Genomic DNA, 14,632 nt, shown 5'->3' on the forward strand with positions numbered 1-14,632 from the left:
AAATATATACATACTAGAAATAGCAACATAAATATTTAAACAAAAAGACTCCCTCATAAACTGCATAAAATTGTTATATAAAAAGAAAAAAATGTAAAATGATGACATGTCTTATAGCACATGAACAAACAAATATTTCATTCAGTTTCATGAATCATCAGAATCAGGCAAGCATCACAACAAAGCAAAATTATCCTCCTAAGACCCGAGCTTTGGTTTGTCTTTTTTCAGATTTCTACCAGCTATTTTGGGGTTAGGAAGAACCAATAAATATAATAATCAAATATTTTTCTTTGAACATGAAGCAGTGTATTTGTCCATGTTTGTGTACAACAGGTTCCAGTCGCAGAGAATTAAGTATTATGGTGCAAACGTAAAAAAATTATGTCCACATATACAGTATCGACATCCAGGTCTTAGCAGGTTATAACAACCTTCCAAAATAAATAAATAAATAAATAAACATAAAATGTATAAATAAAAACACCAGTGCAGAAACAAATTTCCTGCTGTGGAAAGAAAGCTTAGGTTTTAATATTTCAACATTTACAGCATCCTCTGGCATGCCCATGGCTTTATTTTCAGACCATTCAACAAACAACATCTCCAAAGGGTTTAAGCATGCATCACAAGAACTGAACTGACTCTAAAACATGTCTGGATAAAGTGTCAATCAATACGATGGCACACGCATCAATGCATCATTTACTGTACACACGCCAATCTCACACAATCCAGAAAACCACCAGAACAAACGGCAATACTGCAGATTGCCAGTTATTGCACAAATATTATTCTGTGTCAAACTATGAAGGAAAAATAAGATACCAGAGATCTATGACCCCCATTTCGCCACAGCAGAGAATCTTATAGGCCTCCTGTTGTATTTTCATACTCACTGCCTTCTTCTCTGGAGTTTCGCCGGGGGACGTCGAAGACAGGCGTTTTTCCCGGTTCATCAGTTTACTGCTGGGTTCCCTCAGTGCCCTCTTCAACTCATTGATGCTGGCCTGGTGCTTCAGGAGAACATCTTCCGACTTGTCTAGAAACTTGATGGAAATCGAGAATGAACAGTCATCTGGGTGTGAATGTTATTAATTATCAATTCAGCCTATACGTGCACATCATATACAATTATTTAGTAATTTTAGGGCATCATAGACAGTCTCAACAATTTAGCTATGATGAAAACCATTGAAATGACTGCACAATAAAACCCCTCCCATATAAATCTGACAGTAGCATGGCACAGAGGTGGTATTAGATGGTAATACGATCTTTTTGCATTAGCTGGCTCAGGCAGGTCCCATAGGGAATCTTAGCTGGGCAAAACATACTGTAGGCAGAACATTTGTACCGGACTGGATTACATTTGTTTACAAAAGCTTGCTTGGTATGCTACAATCTGCCACATTTTAAACTAGAGGATTTAATTGCATCTCTGTGAATGTTTCTAAAACAAAAACTGTGGCTGCTCCGACTCTTTTCCTGGCCCTAATGACTGGAACAAATTGCAGAAAATGTTGAAATTGGACAATTAGATCTCTGTAGCAGCTTTGCTTATTTAATTAGAAAAGTTTGTATTAACAAATGTTTTCAAGAGTCCCATGTTGTGGCAGATTATTTTTTTACCAAGGTATCTTGTTTATATTTTATATATTTATTGTAACTTGAGTGGTTAATAAGTAATAGATAAATAAATAACATGATTACATTTTACTCCATGTGCATACATGGTAATACCATAATACTACTTGGGATTCTGAGCTAACGATTGTATTTCACTATAATTTCAATTTTTGACATGACCTTACTCAGTCAGTATTAAATATATCAAGGTTATATTTTCACCGAATGTCCTTTACATGATGTAAGATGATTTCATGTACTGTAGAAAACAGTAAATAATAAAAAGCTTTAGCTGGGTTTTCACAGGCAGGGTCACAGTGATTAGTTGCTGTAATCTACAAAATAAAGTTAAAATAACTTTTTTCTCCTTACTGGTCTTTATATCCCTGCTTCCAATTAATTATTTATTATCTCCAGTATGGACACAATTTATCCTCCCCCCCACCATGATTAATGATCACTAAACAATTGCTTTATTAAGTTACGGTAGCAGCTAGTTATGACTAGCTGGCCTCCATTAGAGTTCATGGCCTTTAGCCTCCTTGTTAGAGCACCCAACTCCCATGCTGGGGTGCGTTTCCCAAAAGCATTGTTGGCCAACTAACATTGCAAGTTTCGTCGTTACTAACATAGTTTAACGTTTTGGTGTTTCCCGAAAGGGAAATCAAGCAACATGCATTGCATTCTATATCAATCATTCTAAATATATACAAAGTCCATTTTACGTCTTTTAGTTTGTAAACAGAATTAAAGCGCTGTTTTTAAAAACTGCGCATGTGCGCAGGGATGCTAGCTTTAAGACCCTGGGGAATCCCTGGGAGGAGTGAAGTTAACTATGCATTATACTATGGTTGTTCAGCAGCGAGTTACGTTATTGTTCGAAAAACGCACCAATGGGGTGCATTTCCCGAAAGCATCGTTAGCCAACTACGGTAGCAAGTTCCATTATTTCAGCACGGATGCGGACATTGGCAAACTGCATCGCAAAGTTGTGTCATTGGAACGACAGCTCTTCACCTGTCGTTAAAAGCATAGTTCCTTGTTATTATAATATGTAAACTTACGTTGATCATGCTTTTGAACAAAATAAGCAAAAAACATGTAGAACATTCTATATCCATCATTCTAAATATATAAAAAATTATTTTACGTTTTTAAGTTTGTAAACAGAATTAAAGCGGTGCATTTGAAAACTGCGCATGTCGTAGCCCTGTGAGCTTTAAGACCCTGGGGAATCCCTTGGAGGAGTGACGTAAGAGGGAACTTGCACATCAATTGAATATCCTGAAAATAAACAACAGATAACTAAATCACGATAACAAAATCAGTCTTCCGATTCAATATGTGTTATTTACAGCAATATACTACAGCAGTATACTTCACCTCTCACGTGACATCATCAGCTATGTTGTTAAACCATCATGGTTCAAACAACGAATGTGTGACAAAGTTACTATGTCTTGACAAGGTAGTTTCTCCAACTATGCATCGTACTATCATAGTTCAGCAGCGAGTTACGTCGTAACATTGTTGGCCAACTAACACCGCAAGTTACTAACATAGTTCAACTTCTTATTGTGTTTCCCAAAACCATAGTTCAAACAAACACTCGCAAACTGCATCTCAAACTTGTGTGGTTGGAACTACAGCTCTTCATCTGTGGTTAGAAGCATAGTTCCTAGTTAGTATGACATGTAGCCTTAGATTGATAATGCTTTTGAACAAGATAAGCAAGCAACATGCAATGCATTCTATATCCATCATTCTAAATATATACAAAGTCCATTTTACGTCTTTTAGTTTGTAAACAGAATTTTATAAAAAAGCGCTGTTTTTAAAAACTGGGCATGTGTGCAGGGATGCTTGATGTGTTTGATTAGGGTTGGAGCTAAACTCTGCAGAGACACCGGCCCTCCATGACCATGATTGGTGACCACTGCATTATACTATGGTGGTTCAGCAGCGAGTTACATTATTGTTCAAAAAACGCACCCCTGAGCAGGACTCAAACCGGTCCGGTCGAGGGGTGCGTTTCCTGAATAACGACGTAACTCCCTGCTAAACCAGCATAGTACGATGCATAGTTGTAGAAACTAACTAGCTTGTCATGACTGTTTCCCGAAAGCATAGTAACTTTGTCGTACATTTGTCGTTTGAACCATGTTGGTTCAACAACATAGTTGATGATATCACGTGGGAGGTGAAATACTAATTAATCTGTTCAAATCAATTTAATGTCAGTTTACTGCTGTAAATAACACATTTTGCACAGGACAACTGATTTTGTTATCGTGATTTAGTTATCTGTTGTCTATTTTCAAGATATTTAATTAAATCGCAAGTTCCCTCATACAGTATGTCACTCCTCCAGGTATTCCACAGGGTCTTAAAGCCTGTAGGCTTGCACGCATGCACACTATCACAAACAGCACTTAAATTCCGATTACAAACCAAAAGGCAAAAAATTTACTTTGTATATATTTAGAAGGATGGATATAGGTGTACTACATGTCTACAAGGCTTATTTTGTTCAAAAGCATGATCCACGTAAGTCTAAATATTATAATTACAAGGAACTATGCTTTTAACCACAGGTGAAGAGCTGTCGTTCAAACTACACAAGTTGCGATGCAGTTTGCGAATGATCGTTTAAACTATGGTTTCGGAATACACCAAATTGGTGAACTTTGTCAGTAACAATGAAACTTACGGCAAAAGTTGGCTAACGATGCTTTTGGGAAATGCACCCCAGGGCAGGTGCGAATAGGACTAGTTACATTTTTAGACATATTTCAACATTTGCAAGCTTAATACACTGGATTTAAAATGACTTGTAAAGGTTGTTGTTCAGTGAAGACATACTGACAAAATGTATAGATTGATGCACCGTAAAGGTCTTTGCACACTGTAGTCCGTAATTTTCGTATGCGTTTTTCGTGTTTGTTATCCTACAAATTCATCACGCACACTAACCTTGCACACTGTATCCGATGCGTATTAATTCATCCATTGCGAGAAAAAAAATGCTATTCAATATTTACTGCGAATAGATGAATAGTTAGTTAACTTGAGCAAGGCACCTTTCTGCTCTGGTGTGTGTGTGTGTACCTGGTAACTAACACATTGTGGGGACCAATTGTCCCCAGAAAGATAGGAATAGCAGTAAATTGGTGACCTTGTGGGGATATTTTGAGGTCCCCATGAGGAAACAAGCCCCATGAGGAATCATTCTATTTATCAATCAAACAGAATGATGTTTATTGAAAGTCTAAGGTACATTAAAGTTTTCTGTGATGGTTGGGGTTAGGGGAAGGGAAAAGTGTCTGCTAGTATGGTGGCTTTGATGTCATAACACCTCTCAAAATGATCTGAAAATTTGAAAATCGAACCTGATTGTTTTTTTTAAATGACGGACGCAAGTTTTTGAGGCAGTATGTAAAGACAGACACAACATGAGGTCGTATTTATTTTTTAACGTGCAAAAATTTCAGACTAGTATTTCGGACCCAATGTGCAAATATCTTAAGTCACTTTGGATATATGCAAATATAAGTGTGAGGGAGAGATACCTCCTGCTTGTGTAGAGGGGTTAACTCCTGCTTCAGGTGTACAGAATAGGCAGAGGAAGGCAGCAGAGATGAAGGGATGAACAGGATGAAGGTTGGCGTTAGTCACAGGCAGGGCGAGAGGTCAGGGAGCACAAGAGCGAACAAAAACCAGCACAAAAAGCAACAACAGTTCAGGATCACAGTAGATCAGCAAGGGTAAAGATTTGGTTAGGGGTAGGCACTAATACTATAATAAGTATTAGTGTTGCAATTGGTTAAGACAATGTATTTTTCAAAATAAATAGTAAAATAACGTCTCGGATACGGATGTAACCCTCGTTCCCTGAAGGAGGGAACGGAGACGTCACGTCGTTACCGACGAATTGGGAACTCGCTTAGAGAGACCAATCCGCTTCGACAACTACCAAAACACCAATGAACTTGGCATTGAGGTATTTGCATAATGTTGGCGCCGCCCCGCAAGGTGCGTATATAAGCCACAGCTGCAGAATACGAAATTAGCTTCTTTTCGCTGAGAAAGCCGGGAGAGTGTGACCGGCCGTACAGCAGGGAGCAGCACCTGTGGCGACGGGACGTGACGTCTCCGTTCCCTCCTTTAAGGAACGAGGGTTACATCCATAATTGAGACGTTCCCTTTCAGTCGGTCACTACGCCATCACGTCGTGACCGATGAATTGGGAATCCATACCAAAACGCCACTGGAGCTGACCTCTTCCAGTGTCTGAAAAAAGCCCTCAATTTCCGCTTAAGGAGATGGAGAATAGGATTTAAGGCAGAAGGCCGGGCACTAGATGTTCCTTTAACCCCACAGTAGTGCCAGCGACTGGGAAGCGCCCTATCTGAGTGGGATAGAAACACTGCGGAAGCCACGCCCTGTTAAGGGTGGGCGAAATAAAACCGTACTTGAAATAGACAGCAGTGGCTGTGTATGCAAAGCAGTGCTCTGCTGAGGAAAAAGTGGGCTAGTAGGATTAACCCCATGGAAAAATACTCACAAAGGAACCCCACGTAGGGGACACGATGAGGATGCCCGAGGCCAACACATAGGTTCGCGAGGATGCAGCTAGTGAGAGGCTTACAGCCGATGTTGCCAAGGCAGCGGAGGAAGGACAAATCAAACTATTACGCATTTTTGTCCTAAAGGCCTTCCATACTGACACTTATTGTGAAGCATCAGTCAGAGGCTGCAAGCCGACCTGCGAGTCTGTTCTCCGTGCTCCCCCTGATGAGAAAAGAAAACGAGAGGAGACAGGCTCGATACGAACACTGCAAAATCTAATGAACGTATTAGGTGTCGCCCAAACAGCAGCTCTGCAGATGTCTATCAGCGAGGAACCCCGAGTGAGTGCCCAAGATGAGGCAACACTCCTAGTGGAGTATGCGCTTAAATTAAATGGACAAGGGATGCCCTGCATATTGTAAGCAAGGGCGATGGTATCAACTATCCAATGAGACATCCTATGCTTAGTGACAGCTTTCCCTCTCTGCTGACCACCAGACAAAGAGCTGGTATGAGGTCCTAAGGTTTTGCGTGCGATCCACGTAGAGTCGCAGTGCGCGTATGGGGTACAACAAAGCCATTGTTGGGTCTGCCTCCTCTGGGGGCAGGGCTTGCAAGCTCACCACCTGATCTCTGAAGGGAGTGGTGGGAACTTTGGGCACGTAGCCTGGCCTGGGTCTAAGTGTTACACTCGAGACAACAGGACCAAACTGAAGGCATGAATCGTCGATGGAGAATGCGTGTAGGTCCCCCACCCCCTTCCCGGAGGCCAACGCGAGCAGGGTCAGAGCTTTCATTGACAAAAACTTAAGACTCACAGACCGCATAGGCTTGAATAGAGGTTCCCGCAGGGCTCCCAGCACCACGGACAGGTCCCAAGGAGGAACAGAGGGAGGGCACAAAGGGTTCAGCCTTCGGGCACCTCTTAAAAACCTAATAACTAAATCCTGCTGGCCAACCGATCTGCCGTTTATTAGAGAGTGATGTGCAGATATGGCGGCGATATCAACTTTAATGGTGGAGGGTGACAGCCTACGCTCCAACCGGTGTTGAAGATATGAGAGCACGACATTAATGGGGCATTCTCGGGGGTCTTCGTGTTGCGAAGAGCACCAGGCGACGAACAGGTTCCATTTGAGAGCGTAAGCCTGTCTGGTAAACAGCGGTCGCGCTGCAAAGATGGTGTTAGATACCGTTTGTGATAATTCACCATAACCTACCGCGAGCTCAGCGACCACACATGGAGATCCCACAGGTCGGGGCGCGGGTGCCATAATGTGCCCTCTCCTTGAGAAAGAAGGTCCTTCCTTACGTACGCATATTTGCGCACCCCCCGTGGCCAGCTGTGTGCCAGCGCATTTACGTGCCGCTAAATCGATCAAGTTCAATTCCATCCTGAGAAAAGAGATCCTCTGCTTGGGGCAGAGTTAGCTCTTTTCCCAGTTGACACGAAGACCCAAACGGGCGAGATGCCGAAGTGTTAAGTCTCTGTGCTTGCGAAGCGTCCGCTGAGAATGCGCTATTATAAGCCAATCATTGAGGTAAGCTAAAATGCGAACACCGCTCTCTCTCAGGGGTTTTAAAGCCGCTTCCACCACTTTTGTGAACACACGGGGAGAGAGAGACAGCTCGAATGGTAAAACTTTGCACTGATATGCCCGCCCCGCAAACGCAAAGCAGAGAAACGGCCTGTGACGAGGGAGAATGGACACATGAAAGTATGCGTCTTTCAGGTCTATTGCTGCAAACCAATCTTGGGGGCCAATTGAATGAAATACTTGCTTCGGCGTTAGCATCCTGAAGGATCTCTTCAGGAGAGATTTGTTCAGTACGCACAAATCCAAGATCGGTCGTAACCCCCCGCCTTTTTTGGGTACTATGAAGTACGGGCTGTAAAACCCTGACCTCATCTCGGTTGGAGGGACCGGCTCGATCGCGTCCACCGCCAGTAGGACATCGACTTCTGCATGCAGTACATGTGCATCCGACGCTTTCACCGTAGTGAAACGAATGCCCGAAAATTTGTGTGTGTGCCGGTTGAATTGTATTTCGTAACCGAGGCGGGCTGGGAAGCTGAAGCCAAGCACCCAGGGACCGCACGAGAGGAATTAATGGCACTACCGGTGTGCCAGCGGTGGGGCAGCGGAGCGGGACAGGTGTGACTGCCGGTGTGTGCCGTGAGAGCATGAACATCTACAGGGTGTGTGTGTGTGTTTGACATTGACCTGAGCCCGCGAGGGTGATGGTTGTCTGGTCTCCTGAGCGGAGAGCGCAGACTCTGGAAAAACACCCACTGGCGATAGAGGAGAGGGAGGATGAGCAGTCCTCTGGAGACTAGGAGAAGGAATAGGAATGCACTCTTTTTTTGGGTGGAACACACATGCGCCGGGGCATGATCTGGGCGATTGCTTCCGTCTGCTTCTGAGCTGCGGAGAATTGCTGGGCAAAAGACTCCACTGAATCACCGAATAGGCCGGTCTGGGACACTGGAGCATCCAGGAACTTATTCTTGTCTGCATCCGACATATACGCTAGACACAGCCAAAAGTGGCGTTCTTGGACCACCAGCGTGGACATGGCACGACCACCTTCGTAGCGCGGAGAGCCAGATCAGTGGCGGCCCGGAGCTCCGAGAGGACAGGCGAGTCGTGTCCTCCCTCGTGCAGATCCCTCAAGGCCTTCACTTGGTGAACCTGCAGCAATGCCATTGCATGCAGAGCTGAAGCCGCCTCTCCACATGCCTGGTGGGCAGTGCCCGTTAAACCGGACAACTCTCTGCAAGCACGGGAGGGGAGGGTTGGGCGGTCCTTCCAGGAGGCAGCGGTGGCCAGACACAGCTGCATCGCGACCCCCCGCTCCACCGAAGGGATCCCCGTGGGACATGTCCTCGCAGTGAGAACAATTACCCTCAGCAAACGCTGCCTCCGCATGCTCGCATTTTTTCTCCTAGGGGTTTTTTTCCCCCGGGGAGGCAGCCTTCTTGGGCTTAACTTAGCTTCCTCTTCTAGACGTTACATTAGTAATACACTCGCTTATAATGTCGAGTCATAGCCGCAGCAAATTTGACTGCTTACGCTATGGTGTATTATGTTGTGTTATCTGTCGTTTTTCTGTGCTTTTACTGCTTCTATTAATGTAAAGCTGCTTTGAAACAATTAACAATTGTGAAAAGCGCTATATAAATAAAATTGAATTTAATTGAATTTAACAACGCTCGTGACCGTCCTTCGGACCCATGTACTTTCCGCACCCAAGATCGCATGGACGAAAAGCCATCCTGAAAAGGACGCTGATCTCCAGATATACGAGAGAGTGGCTGTCTTTAACAAGACACAAAGCTCTCCGTATTACTCTTTTAGGGAAATTCCCTCAGATGCTCAGTTGATTGTGCACAGGGAGAAGCAATGCACACACTAAACTCAAAACAAAAAAGATGCAGAGCCGTGGAAAACTGCGAGCGTCCACTGTGGTACTGCCAGTCCAACCAACTTAAGCAATTGTTCCCACCAGAGCAGAGTAGCTTCTCAGTAGCAGATACTGCCAGTTTTCGAAGCGAAAAAGCTAATTTCGTATTCTGCAGCTGCCGCTTATATACGTACCTGGCGGGGCGGCGCCAGCATTATGCAAATACCTCAATGCCAAGTTCATTGGCGTTTTAGTAGTTATCAAAGCAGATTGGTCTCTCTAATCGAGTTCCCAATTGACATCGTAGTGACCGACTGAAAGGGAACTGAATTTGTTATCGACTAGTGAAATTTTTAATACAGCCATTTTTGGAAACAAGTCTGTGCGGTATTCCTGCTTCATTCCACTTTCAAAACGAATTTAAGGCCAAAAACTTGGCAGAGCATTTTTCTATTGAAAATCATGCCATTATCATTAGGAAGCGTAAACACAAGATGTATTGGCATGTTAAAAAACACAAAGAAATAGCACAGCTGTTGACATATTTTTTTTTACTTGACACTGTGCCTTTAAACACACTCCTGCCATTAGATGCTGAAAAAACAGCAACAAAAGGCAAGAAAAAAAGATATCCATCTGCTGAATTGACCACATGGATCAAAAATGTAAAACCCAGCAGAATTAGCTGATTTGTCAAGTAGTGTAAAAATAACACAAGTATGGCAGTCTGGATTTCAATACATCATCCAAAAGGTCGCAAGGTGAGGCAAGAGAAGGTTTAACCAATCTTGAAGGTGTGTGGATTGGGGTAGTGGGTTTGTTTACTTCGGCTGTTTTATGCAAACAGGCTGCTGGTGAATGAATAAAATCTGCAGCTTAGCATATTAAAATCTTAAGCCTAACAACAAAGTGTCAGCAAAAATTTTTGCAGCAACTGAGTGTCAACTACAACACAATATGACTGTCATCATGATAACTTCATAATACACAGTTTTCTCAAATGTGGTTGTAGAAAGGTGCACAATGAGTTCATGGAGACGCCTGTTTGCATAAACCAGAATATGCATATGTAAGATAAAACCACAGACAGTGATGCTTTAAAATACCTCCTGTTTATCAAGAGCCAGACTTGCGTCCTCCTTTAGCCAGGGAGGGTTAAGGGAGAAATAAATCAGAGAGCCGTCTCATAAATCACATCTCTGGTTTAGTAATAATTAGTGAAAGAGTTAGAGGCAAATATGATAGTGAGGCTGAATATCCATACAGAGTAAAAGAGGAGAAAAATGACTCGAGTCAGATTATGTTCGGTGTTAGCAGTGAAGTCAGTTTAAAGCAGGATTGGGATGTTACAGCTATTACAGTTAAAGTCATTAGTAATGACAGGTAAAGAGGAGCGTGTCCGTGAAGTTTATGATATACTGAACTAACAGCCAAATGTCACATTTGTGTTTCTTCTGATGAAAAACAATATTACCTTGATGTCTTTTTTCCTGGTTGGAGTCATGACCATCTCTTCACTTCTGCTCTGATCTTGGTCTTGATCTTGGTCTTGGTCCAGACTGAGATCAGGTTCACCTTCATCTGCAGACAGACAGTGAGGCTGGTCGCTCTCGCTTTTCTGGGACAGGCCATCATGGATCTCACCCAGTGTTGACACCGGTCGGGAGAACTCTGTTAGAGACATACGAGTTAAACACTTACAACTCTAGAACAAATGTTTCTTCATTAAAGCAAATCAGCTATTATATGATAAAAAAATTATAATATCTTTATAATTAATTATATCTTATATAAAATATAAATAAATATATAACCTGGCAGAACTTTTACAGAAATTCTATGCAGTTCTATATATAACTGAACTGAACATCTACTTAATAATATATGTTAATAAAGTATTTAAACATGCATCAGGGACTTTGTAGGTCTTCTGCATGTGCAAGAAATCACAGTAAAGCCCTTTCGGGAGTGACAAACGCATTTAAATGTTCGTTACATGTCTGTACGGAACAAGACTCACTCCCAAAAATATGATTGACACAGAGATAACCATAGCAACGTTCTGCCTTCTCGCGTGCTTATCACTCACAGCTTTGACCAAAATAATTTAACAGCGTTTTGCAAAAAAACTCTGTCTTGGCGTTGTGCAGGGTACCTATTTTTGAGGCTGCTTCACAGCGGGCTGTCTTGCAGTGTTGCCAGGTCCTCGTCTTTTTTGTACTCACATACCATTTTAGCGCTTAACCGTTTAAGGCTTTTGGCTCATGAAGCGATCAAGTTTTTGGTGTTATTAAAGTGTGAAGGTGCCGGTCCCAATATTAAGATCTTTGAGGTAAAGCATTTGGATTTATTTTAGTTTATTATTGGATTTTTCTTGTTCGCTGTTTTTTCGTGCAAGATCTGGCAACACTAGTCAGCAATCGCTTGGCCTGTCTGCACCGCGCATACATAACCTTTTCCCCCTTCTAGGCATTTATGTTTTCAGAAGAGAGAGACCTGTCATGTTCATGATGCACATTTAAAACTTTATTAACTACTAGTTGTTTAGTTCAGTTATGTACACACTTTGCAGATTTTCTGTAAATGCGGTTGTCACTACCTGCATTTTGCGAAGTTAATTCGGTTGTAGAATGCGGTTGTCAGTCCCGTAATTACTGAACTGTGTGTGTACAGAACAGGATTAAGGATTAAAAGAGAAAGTGACAACCGAATTAATATGCAGTGTGTACGGGACCAAAGACTGTGTACATGGTAAATGTACATGGCAACACTGCAAGATAGCGCTCTGTGAAGCAGCCTCATATAACACAACACCTCTGTAAACAGCTTTTTATTCAAATTGCAGAACAAAATACTGAAATATTACTTGTGTCAAAATGCTTTCAGCGAATGCTAAACGTTAGACGGCAGAACAATGTTATGATTACCTCTGTGTCAATCATTGCCGTTTCAGAAGTGAGTCTTGTTCGGTAGACACATGGAGTGATCATTAAGGGGGTTCAATCCTGAAACTTTGCAGTGTGTATGGGACGTATGACTGCTCCAAAAATCAATAAGGGTCCTTAAAAAGATGCTTTCATTTATTTTTTGAAAGGACATACGTTGTCAGTTTTACAAAGTTTATGTAACGACAATGTATTGATTTGAGTATTTAAAAAAGCCTTACCAAGTACTTTATCAAATGGCTTTTTCCAACGTCAAATTGTATAATTTTATTTCTGTTGTGAGAATTTTTGCTCTTAAAGCCATTTTCAAAGAGGCAAATAGTTCAAGAACAAAAACACAAACGCCAAAAAGCAGTAATGCTACAATAGTGTAAAAACTGTATCCCCTTAGTGACCCTTAAGTTGTTTTCAAACTGAAAATGTAAAGATGAAGCTGAAGTTATTGGCTTTCATTATATTGTTGTCTAATAATTACACTGTAAAAAGTGAAAGTTGGGTTAACTTAAAAAATTACTTTAATTGGTAACCTAAAAAATGTTTCCAACTTCAAAGTTTCAACACAAAATTTTCACTTAATGTGAAGTCATAGATATTAACATGAAATAAATAAATAAGCAAAAACCCACTTTAAATCAATTCCAAATTATTGATGACAAAAGGGGTTTGGTTTGATTTGAGCTCTTAAAAGTTTAATGAGTCTTTGAATTTTACGTCAGGGATGATTCACAAATGTGACCGCTCCGGTTTTAAACCCATGATTGCCTGCTAGCCAGTAACAAACCAGAAAGAGCAACACAGACAGAGAAGTCCCCATGCAGTGAAAATGAGCTTGGCCACAACACAAACAATAATGCTGTAGTTAAATGCAAAGGTGAGAAAAGTGAAAGAGCTCCTACCTCCATCTAGGCTGCGAGAAAGCAGGTATCTCTTGCTGGTGGACCGTTCAAAGTGTGGAGCAGGTCGGTCGATCAGAGCGCTGGCCTGTCGTGTCTGGGCCTGTGTTCTTCCACTGTATCTGAACTTTGAACCCATCACCAGAAAGCCCTTTGGTGGTGGCTCGGGAGATACTAGTCTACAAATCAATGCAGAACAATTTTTAAGTTTAAACACTATTTATTGAACTTCAATAAAAATGTTTCAAATCTCAAAAGCATTTTGGGTGGTTGCAAGGGTGTTGCTGTGCAGTTGTTACATGATGATTTGCAATGGCTAATGGCTAAGGAGTAATTGCTTGCCAGTCAAAAGAGCTGACCCCAAGTCAGTTTTAATTTGAGCAGAGTTTAGATTTGTATGATTACAAATCTGGAGTTTTTAACACATTTCACCAACTGATTGCTTGATTAACAGTTTCCAACAACCATTATGTTTAGAGGAGTATACACACCATTAAACTGGAGCATGTAGAAACCAATTTAGACAAAGAACAAAAATGACAAACACTTTCTATGACACATGGAGCGAGCGCAGGAGGATAAGATATTACAGGTATTTGATCTGAGAATCCAGGTCAATCCTACCAGAACTTTCTCGAGCACTTCTACTACTCGACATGGGAAAGATGAAAAGTAAGTAAAAGGTGAAGCTAAATAAACTCAAAGCAAGAATGGTGTGAAAAATCTGCAGGTTCACCTGAAAAAGGTGTGGTGTTCGATGCAGACCTTCCATAGTTTCTTGGCAGCTCTGTGGTTAGGAAGCTTGAAGCCAATGGTGCTCTCAAACTGCTCGTACTGTTAAACAAAAAAAGAGAATTACACATCAGATGTATAAATGACACTTCCAAAAGTGAAAAAGGTCCTGATCAGTTGTAAAGGAACTGGACAACCTTTCATCTGGCCATAACTGAGCTGTTACCCACTGCTAACGCAAGCTCTCATCCATGAGTACTAAAGTAACAGCTTTACTTCTGAGCTCCCAACAGGGTCTAATTACACATAATCTCTGTCTTCAATCTCCAGTTAAATGACCCTGAGAGAGAATCCAGCTCTGAGATTCTCCGGGGAAAGAAAAACAGCCATTTTTCAGATTCAGGAGAAAAACATGACCCTGGCATTTAAGCGCTCTATATTGGTTCATCTCGGTCTTAT

The 14,632-nt window shown here is 41.9% G+C and overlaps 1 protein-coding gene across 11 annotated transcripts in view; it reads right to left on the bottom strand.

Annotated features, from left to right (window-relative positions):
- The window catches only part of LOC129427325 (band 4.1-like protein 1), a 126,401-nt gene that overhangs the window by 17,162 nt on the left and 94,607 nt on the right, over positions 1–14,632 (bottom strand). For 3 of the 11 annotated variants that reach the window (XM_073875736.1, XM_073875738.1, XM_073875735.1), the window contains exons 10-15: positions 14,178–14,275; positions 13,445–13,620; positions 11,078–11,274; positions 10,710–10,742; positions 5,199–5,228; positions 898–1,049 (exon numbers count right to left, since the gene is read on the bottom strand). In XM_073875736.1, coding sequence (XP_073731837.1) covers positions 898–1,049; positions 5,199–5,228; positions 10,710–10,742; positions 11,078–11,274; positions 13,445–13,620; positions 14,178–14,275 — 686 coding nt within the window. The remainder of the gene's footprint in view (positions 1–897; positions 1,050–5,198; positions 5,229–10,709; positions 10,743–11,077; positions 11,275–13,444; positions 13,621–14,177; positions 14,276–14,632) is intronic. The other 8 variants (XM_055183726.2, XM_055183725.2, XM_055183720.2 and 5 more) reach the window with 6 other exon arrangements.

This window comes from Misgurnus anguillicaudatus, chromosome 14, assembly GCF_027580225.2.
Source record: "Misgurnus anguillicaudatus chromosome 14, ASM2758022v2, whole genome shotgun sequence".
Taxonomy (NCBI): domain Eukaryota; kingdom Metazoa; phylum Chordata; class Actinopteri; order Cypriniformes; family Cobitidae; genus Misgurnus; species Misgurnus anguillicaudatus.